This window comes from Aphelocoma coerulescens, chromosome 1A, assembly GCF_041296385.1.
Source record: "Aphelocoma coerulescens isolate FSJ_1873_10779 chromosome 1A, UR_Acoe_1.0, whole genome shotgun sequence".
Taxonomy (NCBI): Eukaryota; Metazoa; Chordata; class Aves; order Passeriformes; family Corvidae; genus Aphelocoma; species Aphelocoma coerulescens.
Window position 1 is genome coordinate 3243574 of NC_091014.1, and position 20867 is coordinate 3264440.

Sequence of the window (20867 nt, forward strand, 5' to 3'; positions counted from 1 at the left end):
TATTTGTTAGTCCAATGATGCAGCAACTGCTGTGTCCTCCTTCCCTGTGTGTTTCCCCTGGCCCTGCTCTCCCAGGAAAAGCAGAGGCTAAACAGGGGCAATCTGCTTAATGGAGGTGACACCGCTGGCCCCAGGCCCTGTGGTCACCTCTGCAATTAAACCTTAATGAAGGCCAGGCCTGGCTGGGTGGGAGATCAAGGCAGGTGCAGTGGATGGAGTCAATTTTGGTCTGTGCTAAGGAGCATCCACCTCCAAATTTGAGGTTGCTGACGGTTGAGATCTCCTACCCTGCTGATGGCTGGGGCCTGTCTTGGCTTTCCAGGTTATCACAGAAAGTCCACCAGGCACCAGCTGTGACCTATGGCTCTCCCCAGAATTTAATTCCCAGCTAACCCTCTCACAAGGTTTGGGGTGGTTTGGGCTGGGATTCATACCCAGTCAGCAGTTTAATTCAGCTGTGGTAGGAGTATGGGCATGAACTGGTTTAGGAAGCAAGGGGAATATAAGCTCTGATCGGATTTATTGGCTTATCTACAGATGTAGCCACCCAGTCCTCCAGAAAACACAGGGAAAAAAGGGTCCAGCCCTGCCCTTCCCCCTGCCAGCAGCTGCTCCTCAAAAACCTGCTGGGATCAGGTGTAAAAACCACAAGGTTTGGCCATTTTTTGTGCAATTTCTTCATCATCTGGCTGTCCCTCTCATTAGTGAATGAAGTGCCCTCTCCCCACATCCTTATTTGAGACTTAACTCACACTTGGCCAGAGGCCTGAGCATGATCATTGCAAATAAAGCTTGCACTACTGAACCTCCCATTAAAGCAGCTGTATTTATTTAGAAGAGCAATAAAAGAACCCTTAGAAGCCTTATGAAGCCTGGGAACTCATTGAATTATCCAGAAAATAGTAAGTGTTGTTTTCCATGCAAAATTTATCCAAAGACTTAAGACTGTTTTGGGTGGTTTGCTTGTTTGTTTGCTTGTTTTGCTGTCAAAAATCAGATATATGGGGGAAATTGGGCTTTTTGGAAGTGGTTCATTCAAAATCCCCATTCCCCATCCTAATAATGCTTGATGGGAAATTTTCAATTAGCCCCGATCATTATCAACATTTTGCAAATTAAGGAAACTCAGGCACAGAAGCGTAATCATTTGTTTATGGGCGTTGTGCATGTCAGAAAGCAGATTAGGGCTGTCCCCTGGGTGACTCCTGATAGCCTGGCCAGTTCCACTGGGGCCTCTGGCTTTGCTGGAGCCACTGAACTCCACGCAGGCTTGCTCAGAGTGAGAAGAGGCTGTTTGCTCAAGACTAATTTAAATTATTTTTGTGTCTTTAAAGAGGAAACCCTGTCATAGAGCTGGGAATCCAGCTGTCCTTGCATGTAGGTGTTCCTCCAGTTCTGGCTGCTCTGGTCTCGAACTCGGGTGACATGGGAAGTGTGGAGTGTGTGACTTCAGTTTTCCAATCAGACCTTCCTTCTATGGTTTAAGACCTCAATTTTGTTTGAGCTCCTAAATTAAACTTTGAAATGAAAAGAATCTTCCAAAGGAGAGGGGGGAAAAAAAAAAAAATCCCCAAACTCAGTGTCTATTTTATGGTTTGTAGGATCATGGAATGGTTTGGGTTGGAAAGGACCTTAAAGGCCATCTCATTCCCAGCCCCTGCTGTGCTCAGGCACACCTTCCACTAGACCAGGTTGTTAACTGCAGCACTCCAGAGCAGCTTTGATTCAAACCAAAACATTTGGCAGGTGATCAGTCCATAAATATCCTAATTGCTGATAGAGTTTTAAATTAAATGTGTAATGAGATCCTTTTTCCCCCTTTTCATCCTGTTAAAATTTTTTTTTTTCACTACAGCTGCAGAAGGAATCTTTAAAGTTCTTTTTTTTAGTGACTCGAGTGGGAAAGGGGAAAAAACCAAGTCCAACAAATGGGCTGCAGTTCCAGAGCTCAATTCAGCTCTGCTTAGTGCCTGCTATGCTTTATTAATTGTGAGAGCACTGCTGCCCCTCATAGGTATCAAGCCGGCTCCGAGTCCCTGGGGAAGCTCATCTGTTTGTGTTTGTGAGGAAAGACACGGCAGGGTTGTTTGGACAGATCCTGGGATGCACTAATTAGAAGTTAAAGATCCACATCCTGGCACGAGATGGGAATGCATTAGAGCAGGGGGCACTTTCTAATGCTTTGACTCCTCGGCAGCACATGCTGCATTAAAGCCCGTGGTGTTTCTTTGATCCACGCCACCAAAATAATTCCAGGGACGAACACAAATGAGGGATAATAACTAATTTAACTGGACTTATTGGAGAGCGACACTGCAGAAGATTAGGATATCCAGAGCAGACTGTAATTGCTGGGAGATTGGGGTCTGATGCCTGTTTATCTATTCTATTAATCTCTCTCTGCATCTGTCCTTCTACTCCATCAGTTTCACATTAGCCATCATTTAGCTCCTGTTCCTGTCTTTTCTGCCTTCAGTGTCTCACCCTTTCTGTCTGTTTGTTAGCTAGAACAGATGTAAGGAAATTGCTTTCTGCACAGAAGGTAAATGGGAGCTCTAAATGTGCCAGATTTGGGTTTTGAACGTTCTGAGGTAACTTTGCAGAAGTTAAAGAAACTCTTCAGCGTTCAGAGTAGCACCATGGCAGCAAAACTGGTCCCTCACCAGTGATGCACCACTGAGTACGTGTTAAATCATCTCTACAGGATGCTGGTGGATGAGTGAGATTCCAGGTTTTAAGACATTGGGATCATGATTGGGATTGTGTCCATTTCTCGGGAAGCACTTTCCCCCTTGTAGCTGTTTCTTTCCTTCTTTTTGATTCTCTTCCTGTGAGCCTGACCTGGTGTTGAAGTGCCTTTTGTAGGGGAGTGCTGAGGGGTGAAGAGCAGAAGTGCTCTCCACCCCTCAGTGAAGAAGTGCTGAAGGTCTAGGCAGAACATAGTGGAATTGCCAACATTTGCCATCTGATCTTCCATCCATCCATCCATCCATCCATCCATCCATCCATCCATCCATCCATCCATCCATCCATCCATCCATCCATCCGTTATCCTGCTGAGCTACTCCGTGCCTCTTCCTGTTGCTGCCTCTCCATGTGCTCTCCCATTCCTCTGCCTGTTATCCCTCTGCTCTTCTTCTCAGCCCTGGACTGTTCATTTAGACTCCATTTACCTATTCACTGTTGATTTTGCACGTGAAAATCCCTGCCTATCTTTGCTTAGCTAATGGGGATATTCACTAGATCTCATTTTGTAATAGGGTGTTAATTAGACTTTCCTAATGGGATCCCTTTGGAATCGCACGTTGCATCCACAAGAGATGGTTAAAGGTTATATTTTTTCTTTTTTTTTCTTGTGGGAACCAAAGGAATTGGACATGTTTTCACTCTGGTCTTGAAGCCTGGCCACCAAGCTCCCAAAAAACAATGTGCACCTCATGGGCAGGGCAGTGAATCTCCGTGTCTGTCATCAAAAACTTCCTCAATTCTATCTAGGGGGAACACACAGTACACAGGAGGAACAATGAGATGGAATTAAGGAGATATATTGATGTGTCTCTATAAACTGAAGAAAACACAGGCCTTGGAGACCTCTGGGAATCTTGGGCTTGAGTATTCTTAAAGCTTCCATGGATTTTTGCCTGTGTGATAAAAATATTGTTAACCCCTGAGGAAATGTAATGCCCGGAATCAATGAATATAACACACAGGTGCCTAATAATGGAAAATGGGATTGATGGGTTGGGCTGGTAAAATCACCCCAGCAGTTAATTCTGCTGCCACAACAAGCCCGTCAATAAAGCTCCCTGCTGATTCCTGCAAGGACTTAGGGATACAGCAAGGCATCTGGGAAGACAAGAGTTGGGTTTGCCTCGGCAGTGTTGGAAAAAAGGTGGGAATTCAGCTCCAGCAGGGAGTGTGTGTTCGCTAGAATAGGTCTGGGCACTGAATCAGGGACAGCACATGGCAGCACATCCCACTCCCAAATGCTGGGAAGATATTCCCCAAAAACCCCACAGCTCCAATCTCTCGTCTCCCTCCCAGCTATTCCTGGCTGCTTTGGGGCACACTGACAGACTTTCTGATGTTTTCCAGGTTGGTAGACTGAAAGAAAGTTGTCACTGGATTTCAGTTCCCTCTGGATCTGACCTTGCACTGATTTTGGAGTGTGAGCAAAGCAATCCAGAATTTCATGTTAGTCAGAAATGACAGACTCTGAGAAGGAATAAAAGGGGCTTTTCTTTGCCTGACCCTTTTATGGTGGCACTGAGACCACGTGTGAAATGAAGAGAGATTCATTTTGTGCGAGGCAGCATTTGGGAGACTCTGTCCTGAAGGAAAACATCCCAAGTGATGGCACCTTGGGAAGGTGAGCTGGTGCCCCATGCAGTCTCAGCATATCACGGTCATCTCACCCCTTCTTGGAGCAGATCAAGTTGCTTCTGGGTTTCTCTTCAGCTCATAAAGTATCTGGATGTCTCCTTTTTCCCTGCCAGGCTCTGAGCTGGGATTTGCCTCCTGGATGTGTCTAACACAGCCATGAAGCAGGAGATAGAGCAGGATTGTACCAGGCTGGTGTTGCCAATCTTTGGGTCCTGTGCTTAAGGGTTTTGCCTCCTCCATACCACATGGGCAGGAGTGGGGTTGGGAGTGTGCCTGGAAAGAAAACATCTGGCAGTCTTGACTTACAGATGCTGATCCTTTTTCTCTGTAATTTGCTCCATCAGGGGTTTGGGTTGGATCTCTAAAGATCACCAGGTCCAACCCCCCTGCCACATTCTTCAACAAGAAAAGGTTGCTCAGAGCCCTGTCCAAGCTGACCCTGAATGTTTCCAGGGATGGGGCAGCCACCACCTCTCTGGGCAACCTGTGCCAATGTTTCACCACCATCATCATCATCATCAAAAAATTGTTCCTTATATCAATGTTTCGTGAGCCTGAACTCTTTGTTTGCTCAGGGGTTGTCCTTGTTTTGAAGTTGATCCTCTGTTTTCTTCCTTAAGCTCCGAGCTCAGGAGGCAATCAGCTGTTGGTTGCTAGGCTGCAGCAACCCCCAAAGTGCTGATGGAGCCGGGCTGTGTCTGAGAAATTTGGGTCTGAGGCCAAATTTCAGACGCTCACAGATTTCGGGGCAGCCTGGATGTGACTCTTCAGTTCTTTCCCTTCATGGGAGGTGAATCTCTAATCTCTTCCTCAGCTCTTTCCAGACACAGGGATTTTGGGGTTGCGGATCAGATCCACCTCTGTGTCTCTAAATAACAATAAGGGGATTATCCTGCATGGGGGGTGGGAATTGGAGGGAGGAGTGGGCTCTGCAGGAGACTCTCTGGGACCCATATGTTGGGTGGATGGTTAATTTTTGCAGTAGGCCAAAGACCAGCAAATCTGCCTTGTGTCGACGCTGGGTGCCCCAGATCCTGTCCTGCCCATGGTTTATTAAGGATCAGGAAAAAAATTGCTGATGGTGCCCACTCCATGGAGAGGAAGGAGGTGTCTGTGCAAGTCTATTACATCTGGGCTTCTTTCCAGCATGAATAAAAACATTCTGTATGTCCAGAGTTATCAGCATATTCTTTTTTATTCCTGTCAATTAATCTGATCTGAATGAGTCGCTGCTGCTCGTGGAATAATAGCCTTGAATGTAAAGTCTTACTCCTCATCTGCTTTGTGGACTACACTCTGATGTTGCTGGCCCTGGAATGAGGCTGTTCAATTATTTTGAGCTAAATCAAGCCCCCTTTGGCCTAAAAACCTGCCAGCTTTGCTGAAGTAGCTCACTGGTGAGGAGGGAACATCCCAGCTCCATCCCGGCTCAGACGCTGCTTTTCCAACCCCGTCCTGGCTCTTGGCACCTCTTGCCCTTCTCCCCGTGCTGTTTATTTTTCCTTCCCACAGATGAAAGGCAGAGAAGCAAACTGCACCAAGGCTAGATTGTTCATGGCTTATTGAACAATTAGTTTCAGCTCAGGGTCTAATCTTCCGGCATTTCTTTTCTTCCCTTTGTATGTGGAGCGTGCCTTGGAAACTTGTTGGCTTCAGGTCTCGTGTGGTGCTGGGGGACTGGGCTCAGGCTTGGCTCAGAGGGATGCAGTGCCCAGAGCAAAGCAGGTGTGAGCTGCTCTGGCTGCTCTGACAGGAGGAGAATTGGGGCTGTAAACAAGAATAAAGAAAAAAGGCTGCAAAAAGAAGCATTGCATGGTGAAGCTGCCTGCTCGGGCTTGGATCTGCCCCTCTGGCATTTCTCTTCCTGAGGGCTCTCCATCAGTTGGCGGAGGTTTCCAACCTTTTAACCCCTTTTCAAGGCTCTCCGTGGTCCCCGTGGCTGGTGGGCTGTGTGAGGAATGCAGGATCTGCTGGTGCATGGCTCCCTGGAATGCTGGGAGGGTGCAGGGAGCCCATCAGGCAGCAGGACACGTCTTTGCAGGGTGGGACAGTGCCAGCACTTAGCTGTCTCCTGAATGAGCTGTGCTGCCGTGTGCCAGGAGCTGCTGGAGTGTTTGTGCTTCTGGAGGGGGAAGGGTTTGGATGTCATCTCCCAGAATCCCAGGGCCACCCAAGGCTTGGGACTGGTGGAGAAACCTGACCGAAAGGAGAGCTGTTCCTCATTTCTTGCCCAGCATCTTCCTCCTTTGGGCTCTGCTCTGTCTGACTCCAGCCTGCCACAGTTCCCATCCCCAGCGTTTGTGGCACTGTTTATTTGGGATTTTTTTTCCCAGCTGTAGCAATTCCTGACCTCTCCCTACACAGGCTTGCACGCAAATGGATTTTTTTCTCCCACATTTGGGCTCCTCCTGCCCTCTCAACCCAAGCTCAGCAATCTTGCTACTGTTCACTACTCCATAAAGAGGGTTCAGTTCACGTGACCCACCCCCTGCCATTAGCTGCTCCAACTAAAGCCTCGGGCAAATAGTCATTGAGGATTTATTTTTATTAAAAAAAAAAAAGTCGGATTAAGTATTCTGATGAACAAGAATAACATTAGCAGCTGTGCCTGCTCAGCCAGCGTGATCCCATCCCTCATATCATAAGCTGATTGCCTGGATGGGTCAGTGAGTTGTGCCAGCGCTGATAATGCTTTACATGTTGTTTTCATAGTGCATGAGGAATCTCGGAAGGGTTGTAATATCCAGAGAGGCTCCACGGGTGCAGAAACCCCTTCCTCAGATGCCTTTGAGTGTTGTTGACCACATCTGAGGGCTGTGACTGCAAAAGAACACCTGGCAAAGGTCCCATGTGTGGCCAGTGTCCACTCCCTGCGGCACAGAAGGCTCTCCATCACCTGGAGGGGGTGATGCAGAGAAGGGGGAACCTCAGCTTGGGTGGGGAGAGGTGACCTGGGGCTTTCTGCTTGGACAGTGTGAAGCTTTTCCCTGATCTGCACCTTCTGATGGCTCAAAGGGAGGCACAGGGTGGAGGGGATGGGGGCAACAAAGCTCCAGTCACACCCTGAGGAGCAGGGCATGAGTGATGCTCTGTCACCCCCTGACACAAAGCTGAGCAGTTTCCTTGGGTCACTCTAATTCCAAGGTGCTCAGTTATTACTTGAAGCAGTAAAATCCCTTTTTCTGCCTCCACAGCACCCAGAATTAGGGTTTCTTCCCCCTGGTGAGCAGTCACCAGTCCCACGCTCTCCCTGGTGGCTGTTTGAGTTCCAGTGTTTGTATTAATGATATCAACACTCACCTTAAATCCTGCTCATACTGAACTCTGAGCTGGCTTCCGCTTCACAGGGCCTTGCCAAGAGCTGTGGGATGCCCTTTGAAGATGGAGAAGCAGGAGCCATAAAATTATGCAGCCTTATTAGTGGTGCTATTATTTGCTCTCTTCATCCCCCCCACCCCTGCTCCCAACTCCTGCGGCAGCTTTCAGGAACCTGCAATCAGAGGCATCCCTCAGCAGCCCCAAACTGCATGTGGGGATCCCTGGGGGGGGTGAATTCTTATCCCCTTCCCAGATTCATCTCTCCAGGAGGGCCACGGGTGCCTCAGAAGCCGCTGTGCCACGTAGCTCTGCTGCCAGGAGATAAATCCCAGCGTGGGCATTCAGCCTGGCAGAGGGGAGCATCCTCCTGGGATGCCATCTCTTGGGAGCTGGGTAACAGAGACAGAGGAGAAAGCCCAGTTTTCACTGGAAGTCATAGAACTGCAGAATGGTTTGGGTTGAGAAGGAACTTAAGGATCATCTCATTCCAACGCCCCTGCAGTGACACCTTCCACTACCCCAGGTTGCTCCAAGCCCCTTCCAGCCTGGCCTTGGACACTTCCAGGATGGGGAATTGACAACTTGGAAACCTTTTTCCAGCTGGAAAGTGGTCTGTACCCTGCAGATCTTGCAGGTATGGGAAGGTGGATGAGGTCTTGCTGGCTTGCTGTGGTCCTTCACCCTCATTTTTGTTATTTAAGGCTTTGCCCACTGGAAGTGGAAACTGCCACAGAGGCACTACTGAGCCACATTTTGACAGATCCTACATCAGCATCAGTAGCTTCTGGCTGAAAATCTGGGTGGGTTTTTTTTGTTTGTTTGTTTTTTTGGGTTTTTTTTTTTTTTGGGCTTTTGAAGGATTTTGTTAGTAAGTTTTACAGTGGATAAAGACAAGGCTGTGATTTTATCCACTTGTTAGTCTGGGCTTTTCTCTTCTATCTTGGAATATCTTGCATTATTTTAGGACCTCTGTTTCAGCCCTGCAAACTAGAAAATTTGCAAATACTACATTTCTGCTCTCTGTAATCTTCCAAGAATTTCTAGTGGATGTGGGATTTCCACTGGGATTTTCATCCCCATGGCAGGGAAGTTGAAATCAGAAGATCTTCCCAACCCAAACCATTCTGTAATTCTGTGATTCCATGATGTTTTCCCTCCACGGGGGGGGGAGACACTCTCACAGGGATGAAGAGCACAGTGTGTTTGCCTTCAGAGGGGTGATGGATGTGGTAGGAAATGCTGCATGAAGATGTTGCTCCCCTTATTCTGCAGAGAAAAACCTTTTTTTCGTGACTGGAGAGAAGCAGCTGCTCTGTCCCAACAAAACAGAGCTCCTTTGGTGCTTCAGGAAGCTGTTCCACAAATATCCCTTGGTCCCTTGTGAACATGACCCATGTAAACATCGTGACCTGTGAGCTTGGAGTTGATTAGAATGTAACAGGCGAAGAGAGTCAAGAGAGGCTCTCCCAGGTGGGACAAATACCCCATATCCAACATCGAATCACGGTGGTGTTTAGGCTGGAAAAGTCTTTTAGAACCATGGAATAAAAGAATAGAATCATTTCAGTTGGAAAAGCCCTTTAAGATCAAGTCCAACTGTTCCCTGGCACTGCCAAGGCCACCACTGACCCATGTCCCCAAGTGCCGCGTCCACACGGCTTTTAAATCCCTCTAGGAATGGTGACCAGGATTATGGGAATGGGAGAAGAGTAAAGAGTGGCCCTGATGCCTAACCCTCGGCCTGCATCGAGAGGATGAGGAATTCATACCAAAAGTTGCACTGGTATGGTCACGTTGAGTTGCTGTGGATGATCTCCCACCCCTGCACCTCTTTAACTCATTTTCTGAACCCCTCCCTATCCTGACCCCTCCAAATCCCACACCATTGGCACCCAAACCGCACCAGGGCGATACCTGTTCCATATTCTAATGAGAGAATTGGAAGGGGAAAAAAATGGGCAGAAAAAGGAGCAAAAAGACCCACTTCTGACACGGGAGATTAAATAATTAGCAAATGTGGCAGGAAAGAAGATGAAAAACAAGTGCACTGATTCATGTTTTATGTCTCCTACTGTACAGAACACTTTAAAGTGTCAGACAGCACGACAGTCACTCTTTAAAGCAAATTAAAGTTTTATAATAAATAGAAGCTTTTTATTTTTTTAATCTCTCTCTCCCCATGTGATGGTGATGGAGTTCGCTGGAGCGAGCTGGGTGATGCATTTACTAGAAACCCACAACAAATGGGTACAGAGACCTGCTTTTCAAAAGCCTCTTTTATGCCAATTATTTACCTTCCTTAAATTCAGCTCCGGAGGGGAAAGTAGCCGTAATAATATCGCATTTTCTCATTGTGCTTTTCATTCGAGGAGATTACAGCCGATAACCTGGAGAGGGCAGGGAGAGGGGCTCTCTTTTCATGCTCGGGCAAGGTGATTTTCAGGAGCTCGGAGAACAGCGGAGCAATACGTGAGCTGGCAGCAGATTTTGGGACCCCCACGGGCAGGGATTTCATTTGGAAAAGGCAGGTTGCTCTAAGCTCTGCAGGTGGAGGTGGGTTTGGAGGTCAGGTGGGGGTCCAATTAAGTGAAGCAAGGTCATTTTGGGGGCCAGGAAGAGCAAAGGATGCCAGAGAAAGAGCTGGAATTTATTTTCTTTGTGTGCCATCTCCTCGAGGGAGACTGGTGCTTGTTGACCTCTTGGACTGGTGGTACTGGGAAGTGCAGTACATTGGGAGCAGCTCTGGTGAAGGCTGTGCTGAGGAGGGGACATTGGGGACTCTGGTTTTGTAGCTCTTTTTGCTTCCCCTCTAAGGTAACGTGGACTTGCACAGGATTCATTTCACCAAACTCCTCCTTGGCTGCTCCTGCTGCACAGCTCGTTGTTTTGTCTTTCTATTAATGGTACTTCTTGACAAAACAAAAAACAAATAAAGGGTTTCCCACCACTGCAGACTGGGGATAAAATCAAGTTCACAGCTCTGAATAAAGAGATCTTGCTTTCCCCAGAAAGAAGAAGCCGTGGGTGTTGCTCCTCTTTGAGCCACCACGGCCTCTTCATCCTCCTCTTTCCCCATTTCATCTCCCATCGACAGCGCTCGTGTTTGTGCGCCTTTATCTCACACATGCAAAGATACACCTCAAACCAATTGAAATGTTAATCCAATTAACATCCAAAGAAAATGAAAGGACACTGAAATTGAAGGTCCCCCTTGCTGTAGCCACCAGTCTCCCTCGGTTGCAATATCTCTGTGAACCTCCTCAGACTGGAGCGCGCGATTCCCCAAGCGGCACCGCTTTCATGTTTTGGAGTGGGCACATCTCAGATGCAGCAAAACAGCCTCTTTGTTCCAGATTCTCCTCAGCTTTATTTGGGAGGGTGATGAAATTATTCCACAGCTTTGCTGCCAGAGGGGAGTTGGAGGAGCGGTGTTCCCGCTATTAGGCAAAGATCCCTTTAATTGGACAGAGTGAATATTCACTCTTTAATAACGCCGGGGCTCTAATCCTTCGTTAGGTGGCTGCATCCCCCCTCCCGAATGGTTTTTAATGACCCGTTGCCTACATCATTAATATCACAAGTGCTGACACCAGGAGGAAGTGCAATAATCAAAGGGACACCCTCGGAGGTCCGGGAGCAACAACATTTTCCATCTCCCCTTTGTTGTGGAAAACGTCGTGCACGGGTGCCCTGCACCACCAAACCAGCTTCAAGTTCTGGCCTCCTGCGGTGGGCAAGGGGAGGGTTAATTCCTGCAAATTGTAGGAGCTCAATTAGTTCAATTAGGAGCTTGATAACTAAAGCAGCTCTTCCTCCTGAACACCGTCTAGGACCGTGGGCTCTGCCTGCAGGCCCCGAGCACTCCCACACTGCCCCGTTCCCTGGGGCTTGCAGCTTTTGAGGGCAGCCTCTCTTCCAGAGGGAAGGTGGGATTCCTACCATCTTTACTCCATCCTGGGCTGGAGCAGCTCTCTGTAGGAATCCATGCCATTGCTCCAGCTTGTTCTTGAAGGCGGAGTCTAGTCCAGAGAGTCCCAACAGGGGGATATTCCATAAATCAGAAGAAAAATGGTAAAATCCTTTTCTTTCCCTCAATTTCTTTCAGTGTTCTTTTGAGTGCCTTCCCAGTAGTGCATGAGCAATAAACACCAGTCACATCCATCCATCCCCAACTGTAATTTTTTTTTTCCTGAGTGACAGCACTCGCCTTTTGATAATCTCAGAAGGAGACGAGGGGGTATTAACATAACAAATCTGTGGCTGTCTAGAGAGTTCCATGTTGCTGGCACGTCACAGGATGTGTACATTGAGTGCGGCTCAGTTCTCATTGTTCTAAATCCACCCTGTGTATTAAGACCTAATGAATTACTACCTGACAAATTAAGCAGCTGCTGCAAGGAGCCCATGTTGGCAGTGTCCTTCTCTCCCTCCTCCTGTGGCATTTGAAGTTCCCAGCTTTTATCCTCATGCTGTCAGTCTTGGGAAACGCTTTGGAGACTCTGCATCGTGGTGAGTGTAGTGGATGCTCTGCAGAGCCGCTGAATTAAAGGTACATGTGGTGACATTGGGAGCTGGATGTGGCCAGTGGGATCCTTTGTGAGGTTTTTAGGCTTAAAATGGGAGGTTTTGTTAATTGTAGAGTATCTCAAGCTGGAAGTGACCCACAAGGGTCGCAGAGTCCAATTCCCTGCGAACAACCAAATCTGGGAAAGGGCACAGGGAAAGGCTCTGGTCTATCCCACCCTGCTGTACCCAGGACAGAAAAGCTGCTCTCCCTGCAGTGGGGGAACAGCCCAGCAATGCTTTTGACAGCTGTAGAGGGGGAGAAGTGACTCATCTCTCTGGGTTACATTAGATGAGAGAAAAGTGTTTGTCTAAGCTAGAATTTAATGAGAAAATAGGGGTTAATAACCTCCAAGTCCTGGCTGTTCTGGGAATATTAGCTTCAGTTTTCCTGTCCTTTTCCATCTAATTTATGCCAGGGTGGGTACAGCTCACGGAGATGCCCCAGCTGTGATCTCTCCCTGATGCAGCACAGGGTTGGGCTCAGAGCTGTCGTCGTCTTCTTCCATCAAGACACAGGATGCTGCTCTGGGGAAAAAAATTATGTTTACTCCCAAGTTTTCTTTCTCTTTCCAAACTGCTAAATGATTAACTTCCCAGTCTCCCTGCACTGCAGACAGTGTTTGTGCAGCTTTTAGTACCTGAGCTGCTCTGGCAGAGGAAGTTCTGTGCCGTGGGTGAACCACTCGTCTCTCCGGAACGTCTTGAGCGGCCGCACGTCTCCCATCCTCATCCCGGCTGTCTCCTTGAGCTGCTGCAGGAAGGGAGGCAGACTCCCCTTGCAAGCCACAGCAAGATGCTTTTCTCCTCCACCCCATCAGTCCTTTCACGTCTGGCACCACTATGGTGCATGTCAACCCAACCCTTTTGTGGTCCAGCATCCTGGATTAGATGCCATGTGGAGGCAGCCTGTCTCAGCCTGACAGGGGGATGGACGGTGTCACAGGTGATGAGATGTTGACACCCGCTTATCCTTCCATGCCTGCTTGCCCCAACCTGTTGATTAGATCAGCATCTGTTTGCAGCAGCTTCTCTGCTCTGCTCTTTTTTTACCGTGGTGGGCCCTGAGGGGTGTGGACTAGAAAGGGTGAGGACGGTGGGATGTTGGAATTTAGGCTTATGAGGTCTAAGCGTGATGCTGGAGTGATTTGTAATTACACCAATCTCCTCTCCCAGACCCTCTGGTCTTGAAGGAGCTCCTCATCTGAATACACTCATTGCCAGGTGGGGTGGCACTTGGAGAAACCTGGTCTGGTGGGAGGTGTGCCTGCCTGTGGCAGAGGGTGGATGAGCTTTAAGATCCCTTTCAACCCAAAGCACTCTGTGACTCTGCAATCCCTTTTCCTGGAAGGTGTGAACCTCCAGACTGGTCTTTTCCTTTGAGCTGTAAAACCAGGCACACCTCAAGTGGAATGTGTCCAGATAGAGGGGCTGTGACACGGCCCAGGGACAGCTCCATGCTCCTCTCTAAGCCACAGAACACAGGTGATGCTGGCTGGGTTATCACCTGTTTTCAGATTGTATGAACATTATATCCTTGAGAACGGACACGCGGATTCGCAGGTACCTCATTACAGAGCTCAAAATAACACCGGGGACTTTGTGCTGAGTTCACTGGGCTGTCAAGCTGCAGCCTCCCAGAACCACCTCCCAGGGTAGAAATATGTTCAGATATCTGCGTACAACCTTCACACACAGGGAGCATCTGAAGGCATGCTCTCCCCTACGCAGAGCTGGAGGCAGTCCTGCATTTTTCTGTGGCTCCTGGATCCTGGCAGGCTTCCCCACGCCCAAAGGCTCTGACTGTGCCTGCTTTACAGGTGCCACACACTGTCTGCAAGCACAGACGTCCCGCAGAGGGATCTTGTGTGGCCAAGAAGCCCAGCTGTCCCCAGTCTGGGAGCGGTGGCTGCCCCTGGCAGGCACAGCGAGTGACAGCTCCGCGTGTGACATCAGCCACAGCCACCCTGAGCACACGGGGTGCTCAGGAGTGATGCAGATCAGCCTGGGAAACGTTTGTGCACCCTGGGGGCAAAATGGGGATCTGGGAGTCCTTCTGGCCTGGTAAGAGTTGGAAATCCTAAGGAATGCTATTATGGCTTGCTGCAATGTCACAGCTCTTTTTGACGCCTTCCGTGCATGGGGTCAGAGAATAATTTGGGTTAAAAGGGACCTTCCAAGGTGTAGTTCAACCCCCCTACCATGGGCAGGGACAGCTTCCAGTAGACCAGGTTGTTCAGAGCCCTGTCCAACTTGAATTTTTCCAGGGATGAGGCATTTACCACCTCTCTGAGCAATTTGTGCCTCACCATGCCTACTATAAAATATTTCTTTCTTATGTCTAATTTGAGGAGCTCCTACCTGTGTAGCTGGGCCTGAATACTCCTTCCCTCCCCTGTGCTAAAGGACAACACACCCAAATTCACAAACTCATTGTCCTGGTCCAGCTGGGACCCTGATCCCCCAAAACCAGTGGCAGGGGCTCCTTGGTGAAGGTGTTGCACCACTGGTGCCTCTCTGGCAATGAAATGAAGGAAGATAATGGACCCTCTCAGAGGCTCTGGCAAAACTCCTGATCCTTGAAAGGAGTTATTATAACTTTTTGTGATCTGTCAAGTCTAATAAAAGACCCAACCACATGAACAGGAACAGCTTTATGGGCCAATGGGGACTATTTCTTGAGTTATTTACTTGTTCTGCTGCAGACAATTGTCCTTTTCCTGCATTTGATGGCACTTTAGTGATATCACCTTTTTTGCCAGGCCATGTTTAATCATAGCCAGCAATGACAGCATCTGAAAAGCTTCTTACAGCTGATACAAACTAACCCCAGCTTCCCAAAATCGATGCACTGCCTTCCCCCTCCCAGTCCAAATTCTCTTCCCCAGCTAACCCAGTTTAACCCACTTGATTATTTTTTCTTCGCCTTATCCCCTCTATCTACCCCCTCTATGTCCCATCTTCATTCCCACTATCCTTCCCTTTTTCCTTCCCTTTGCACTCTGACCCCGTAACCTGCAGCCATCCCTTCTCTGGTGCTGATCCATCTTTGTCTTCATTCATTCTTGCCTTCCCTCCCTGCTCCATCCTTTCCCCAATCTGTTCAAGGCTCCGTTCCCATTGCAGACACTCTCTCAGCTCTGGAACAGCACATGACACTCCTGGCAGTCATTTTGAGCTTGGCTGCTGTCCCCAAGTTGTCTAAGGCTCTTCTGAGAATGATGAGAAGCTGCTGTGTGCCTTCAAAGTCACAGCTAATTGCATTAGCTCCAGATCATGTAACTCCTGTAGATGACAGCTGCCAAATTTAGGAGCACTAGAGAGGTCTTATAGAAGATGACGGGGATGGTGTGCTGGATTCAGCAGAAAAGGAAATCCTGGGTGTTTTGAAAGGCATTGGTGGTGGGTCTTGTGTTTTTCAAAATGGGTTATGCCCTCTTTTTCTGCCTTTATGGGAATATTATCTATATATTATCTGTATTATCAATGTATTATCTACTTATCAGCCCATTCTCAGGCCCAACACCACCCACCATCCCCACTGAAAATTGAGGGTATAGAGGAATATAATCTGAACAGAGTTCACCAGAGCAGTGCACACCCCGTGCTTCCACATGGAGCCAAGCTTGGCCTCTTATTTGGCTGGATTAATCCTGTGCCTCCACAAAATCTCAGGATGCCACAGTGCAGGTGGCTTGTGACCACTCCTGAAGGACTTCCTGATACCTGTCCCAAGGGCTTGGGGAGTGCCTGGTGTCCCTGTGCATAAATACAGCATTTTTGGGCTAAAAACACCATGGCAGCATGACTGGTGTTGCATTGCTGGCATGGCTGGCACTGCTCCATGTCCTTCCCAAACTTCCCTCACCTCCCTCATCTCCCTGTGTCTGTTCTCCTCCTTGTTTTTCTGGGGGTCGTTGAGAACAAACTGTGGCTTCAAAACCATCTCAAACCCCAAAACACTTTCATCAGAGGCATCTTGGTGTCGAATACTGTCTTTGAGAGCTGCTTTGCTCATCTCTGTCTCAGTGCTTTTACATCCCTGTGTTTGCAGAACTTAGGAGAAATGGGATGAAATTCATTCACCTCCACCAAAAGCTTGAGGTGGTATGGACTAATATTTCACTCTCCCATGGCACTGAAGCCATAGCTGGGAGTTTTCTCTCTGCAGTCAGTCTCACAAGACCAGCTGCTGTGTTTTCCTCCTCATGGAGGATATTAACAACATCTGAACTTGAGAACACAACTTTCTCTGGGGAAGTCACACAGAAAAGTTCACAGAAGGTGGCATGCTTTTTCTCCAAGATCATTGATGATTCCTCTGTCTGGAGCATTCCTCTCAACATGAGAGCAAAACAAGCATCCACAATGCAACAGGAGATCTAAACCCCGTTCTGGCAGTGCTGAAATAAAGTCTGTGATCACCCAGTCCCTGTAGCTGGAGGGCAAAAATGTCACAGCCAGGGTGATCAGGGATAAGGCAGAAATTTATCTGTTGAGATCTTACACAGCTCTGTTCCTGTTTATCTCAGGAACAGCAGATAGGAACTCACACCCCAATATCACAAAATCCTGTGCTTTAATTTGGCCTCAGAAAAGACATAAATATTAAGAGACAAGATCAAATACAGCTCTTGGCCAGCTGATTCCATGGCTTCTGTTCCTCCCTGCACTTGCATTGATCCCTTTGGAGGAGACCACAAGAGATCTCAAGACCACAAGAGCAAGTTTAGCTCTGTCCCCCATGGAAAAACCAAGGAAAACTTCTAAATCTTGTCCAGTTCCAGGTCACCTGAGGTGTCTGAGTCCTGCCAAGCAGGATGATGGGTGTGAAGGGATGAGCTGCTCGGTGTTTGCAGCTCATTTTTGTCTGGACACTCTCACAAAGTGTTTTTTTAGCCCTCCTACAGATTTTTTTTTTGCAGGTACCACAGTTTATGTTCATTTTTGCAATGAAACTGGACGCTGAAAAGTCAGTTTATCTGGTCAGACTGAGAAATTATAATATGGGGACCATGCAGTCAGTCCAAAGAACTTGAAATTCATTAATGACTGTGTAGAGCAGTTGCATCTGATGGATGGCTGCATCTGCAACCCAGGCAGATTAGGACTGAGATATTTGAAGCCAACTAACAGATTTAAGAGAAATGGAAAAAAAACAACCAAACAACCATAAGTAAACCCTTCCTGGTAGTTTGAAGGAAAATTATTTTAAATCCCTTAATCGGCTCTGAGATGAACCTCTAAGCAACATGTTCAAGGTCAGATGGGGAGCCTCTCACAAGGGGGGTGCTAACCCAGATCTGTGGGGCTCCAATCATGCAGCATCCTCTATTCACCTGCCTTAGGGAACAGGTAATCCCTCAGAGCAGAGTTTTCCCTCAGAGCAGGGAGGAGGGACCAAAACCAGCCTCCTCCCAGCACTCTGCAAGGCCATTCACTCCATGGAAATCATCAGCCACTTGTGGTCCAGCTGGGAATAACAAATAAATAAATAAATACCCCACAAAAGACTAAATCTTAAGGAAATTTTTGCTTAGCTTTCCACGGAGTAGGTGAGAGGAAAGGCAGCAACTGTCCTGCCTCACTGGAATGCTGGATCCAGTGAACATCACTCTCATGCTTCCCACGTTTTCCAGCCAGACGGCTCAAGGTCGTGTTAATCTCCCTTCCATGCATAAGCCTTTCCCAAATCCCTGTGCTCACAATCCCCCCGTGGTGAGCGATCACCCTTGTTAGGGAAGGAGGAACTGAGGTGCAGATCTGGCAGGGCACAGATGGGAACTCTCGGTACATCCCCAATTTCCCCGCTGAGAACTCACATGCGGAGCTCTCTCATCAGTAATCGTAGGCAAAGAATAAATTACTGATTTATTTTATGCAGAGAGGACCAGAGATAAAAATAACTCAGTAGATACAGTTGTGGAAACCAAGCTGTGGCTCTGGGCTGTGTTTACATCCAGGGCAGGGCACGGGGAAGCTTGGAGGGAAATGTTCCGAAGGTGATTCCCAGTTCTCCCGGCGACAAATGGCTGCAAACTGATCCAGAAGATTCTTCCCAGCGTGGAGCAGACTGAGGGATGTCAGCAGTGCTCGGAGGTGATGTGAGGGCACTCCATGCCAGGGCTTTTTCAATCAGTGCCCACTGTACTGTCGCATGGACACAGAGCTGTTCAGCATCTCTATCAGGCTCTGGGAGCTTGTGAGCGAGATGCTGCCACAGTCTCCTGAGGTCTGGGGAAGATCACTCAGTGTAGTTTACTCTGCATTTATTCTCCAGAGAGACACATGTGAACCTTTGGGATATTTGGTGGTGAACCTAACGTGCCCAATTTGCCTCTGAGATTTTCTGGTTTGCCACTGAGCCAGATTTCACATCTGAAAAGTCTTTTTCACGTGAGTCTGTTTGCCGTATCCCTGTTTCTCCAGGGTGCTCATGGATGCCTGAGAAATGCCACAATATCCTTCAGCATGGACTGAATCCTGCCAAGCTGCTACTGCCAGGTGAATTCCAACAGGGAGAACAGGAAACGTGGTTTACAAGGGAGAGATTTTTAACACAGATTTAAGAAGATTTGTGCCACGTTAGACAAATCTCAGAGGGTTCAGTAAGTGTTGAGGACTCAGTTCTTCTCTGGTGACACACGTGAACCTTTGGGATATTTGGTGGTGAACCCAATGAGCCCAGTTTGCCTCTGAGATTTCCAGGTTTGCCACTGAGCCAGATTCCACATCTGAAAAGTCTTTCTCATGTGAGCTCAGATGGCTCAACTTCTGGCTGAGATGGAGCTGTGAAGAAACTGTGAAAGGAAAAGCAAGGGAGTGGATAGGTTTGGAAACAGTCTCGTGAAGCAGAGGCAGCATTGAGGGGAGGGAAAGCTCCTTTCCTTTTTCAGGTCCGCTCTGATTTTCCTTGTCATCATCTGGGCACGGGCAGCCCCTGAAAGGTATCACTGTCTTAGGCTGGATGTGACTTGCTGATGTCTCGTGTCTTCCAGTGCCATCTGGACCACGTTTAGCTCAGCATCCCCAGGGGTTTACGGTGAGCTGGAGATTGGCTGGGCAGAGCTTCAGAGAAATCACATCTTGGTCTGTGACAAGCTGTGCTCCGAAAGGAAATCCCACAGCTCTCGAAACCCTGATACCTTTGGAGAGGGCCACAGCCATGTCATGTGGGCAAGCTGGCAGAGCTGGCCTTGGAGCTGCCCGGCCAACCTCTCGGGGTATGTGGAGCATCCCACACTGCCAGAGGAGGAGGGATATTGGAGCAGGGATAGACCAAATGAATCTGAGAGCTGATGAGTGGGAGGAATGAATCCTGGGATCAGGAATGGATCGGGATTACGTGTCTTCTGTTGTGAGCTGAACTCGGATTTAGAATGTGAACTTTGGAGAAGTCATAAGCAAAATGCGGAGCCTTGCTTAAGCTCAAAGGCTGCCCCTGCTCTCTGTAGGAAGCTGGATCCAGGCTGGAGCACATCCAATATTTATCTGACAGCCCTCAAGTCCAGGATTGACTCGATTATTAATTCAAGACTATAATGGAAGCTAAAATACAGACACAAATTTGTGCTTCCCATCTCTGATTCCTTAGTTTAAAGAAGACCCAAGCTTTGAAGAGACAACAGGACCTAAATACCTGACTTTTACCATCCACCTGCTGTCCTGTCTTTGAACCTTTGCTTCTTTTTCATAGAATCTTAAAATGGTTTGAGTTGGAAGGGACCTTAAAGACCATCTCATTCCAGTCCCTATGCCTTGGGCAGGGACACCTCCCACTAGAGATTTGCCATCTGTGGTCCCCTTCCTGCTTCCCTCCAGACAGAGACAGAGATTTCACTGGGCACAGTGGCTGTTTCACAGTAAAAAATTTTAAAAATCAAAAAATCTCTTTTCACTGCTGTCTTAGAAATAAAGCTCAGGACAGGCTGGATTAGTCTGGGCTCAGATCTGACACAGGAGACAGGGTGGAGAGAATATAATCCTTTGCCTGGTCCTACATGCTGCCTTGCTGACCTGGACCTTACTCTTCCTACCTGTCAGATGTTTTCCTAGTCGCCCTCATCTCTCTTCCTAGGAGACATTTAAGGACAGATCTTTTAACATGCAGCCTGATTTCTGGGTTCTTTATGATCTGAAAGGGTGGATGGGACAGGGAATCTCCCCAAATTTCTCATGTACATCCCTCCCAGAGCCTGTCTGTGTTCCAGCAGGACCTGCCATGTCTGCAGCCCTGCCTTTGGCTCTCAGTCAGCCTTGGCTCCTGTCCAAAGGCTCGCACCAGGTCCGGCATCGCTGGGACGGACTGCCAGAAACAATCCTCAGATCTCCCCGGTCTTAAGTTAATTCAGTGCTCTCCGTGGATTAATTCCAGAGCCAGAGACAGATACGAAGAGCAGTAATTACCTCTCTCCCACACATATCTGTTCCCCGAGACGGCACACGATATTTTTGCATCGCAGAAAGTTTCTCAATGGCTGAATTCCTGCTGTGCTGCCTAATGAATTTTGAAAAAAAACGGAGAGGGGAAAAAAGGGAAAAAGGAAAGAAAAGGGAGAAATTAAAACAAAGGTGGGAAAAGGGGGAAAAAAAAGGGGGAAAAG

General features: G+C 48.1%; 1 protein-coding gene across 6 annotated transcripts in view; it reads left to right on the forward strand.

Moving 5' to 3' along the window:
* PLXNA4 (plexin A4) overlaps nucleotides 1–20867 on the forward strand; it is a 394209-nt gene that overhangs the window by 92059 nt on the left and 281283 nt on the right. Inside the window, exon 4 of one of the 6 annotated variants that reach the window (XM_069034287.1) lies at nucleotides 20047–20059. The exons of 4 other annotated variants lie outside the window; for them this stretch is intronic. In XM_069034287.1, the coding sequence (XP_068890388.1) occupies nucleotides 20047–20059 (13 nt within the window). Of the gene's footprint in view, nucleotides 1–13457; nucleotides 13489–20046; nucleotides 20060–20867 lie in introns of all 6 variants that reach the window. One more of the 6 variants, XM_069034280.1, reaches the window with a different exon arrangement.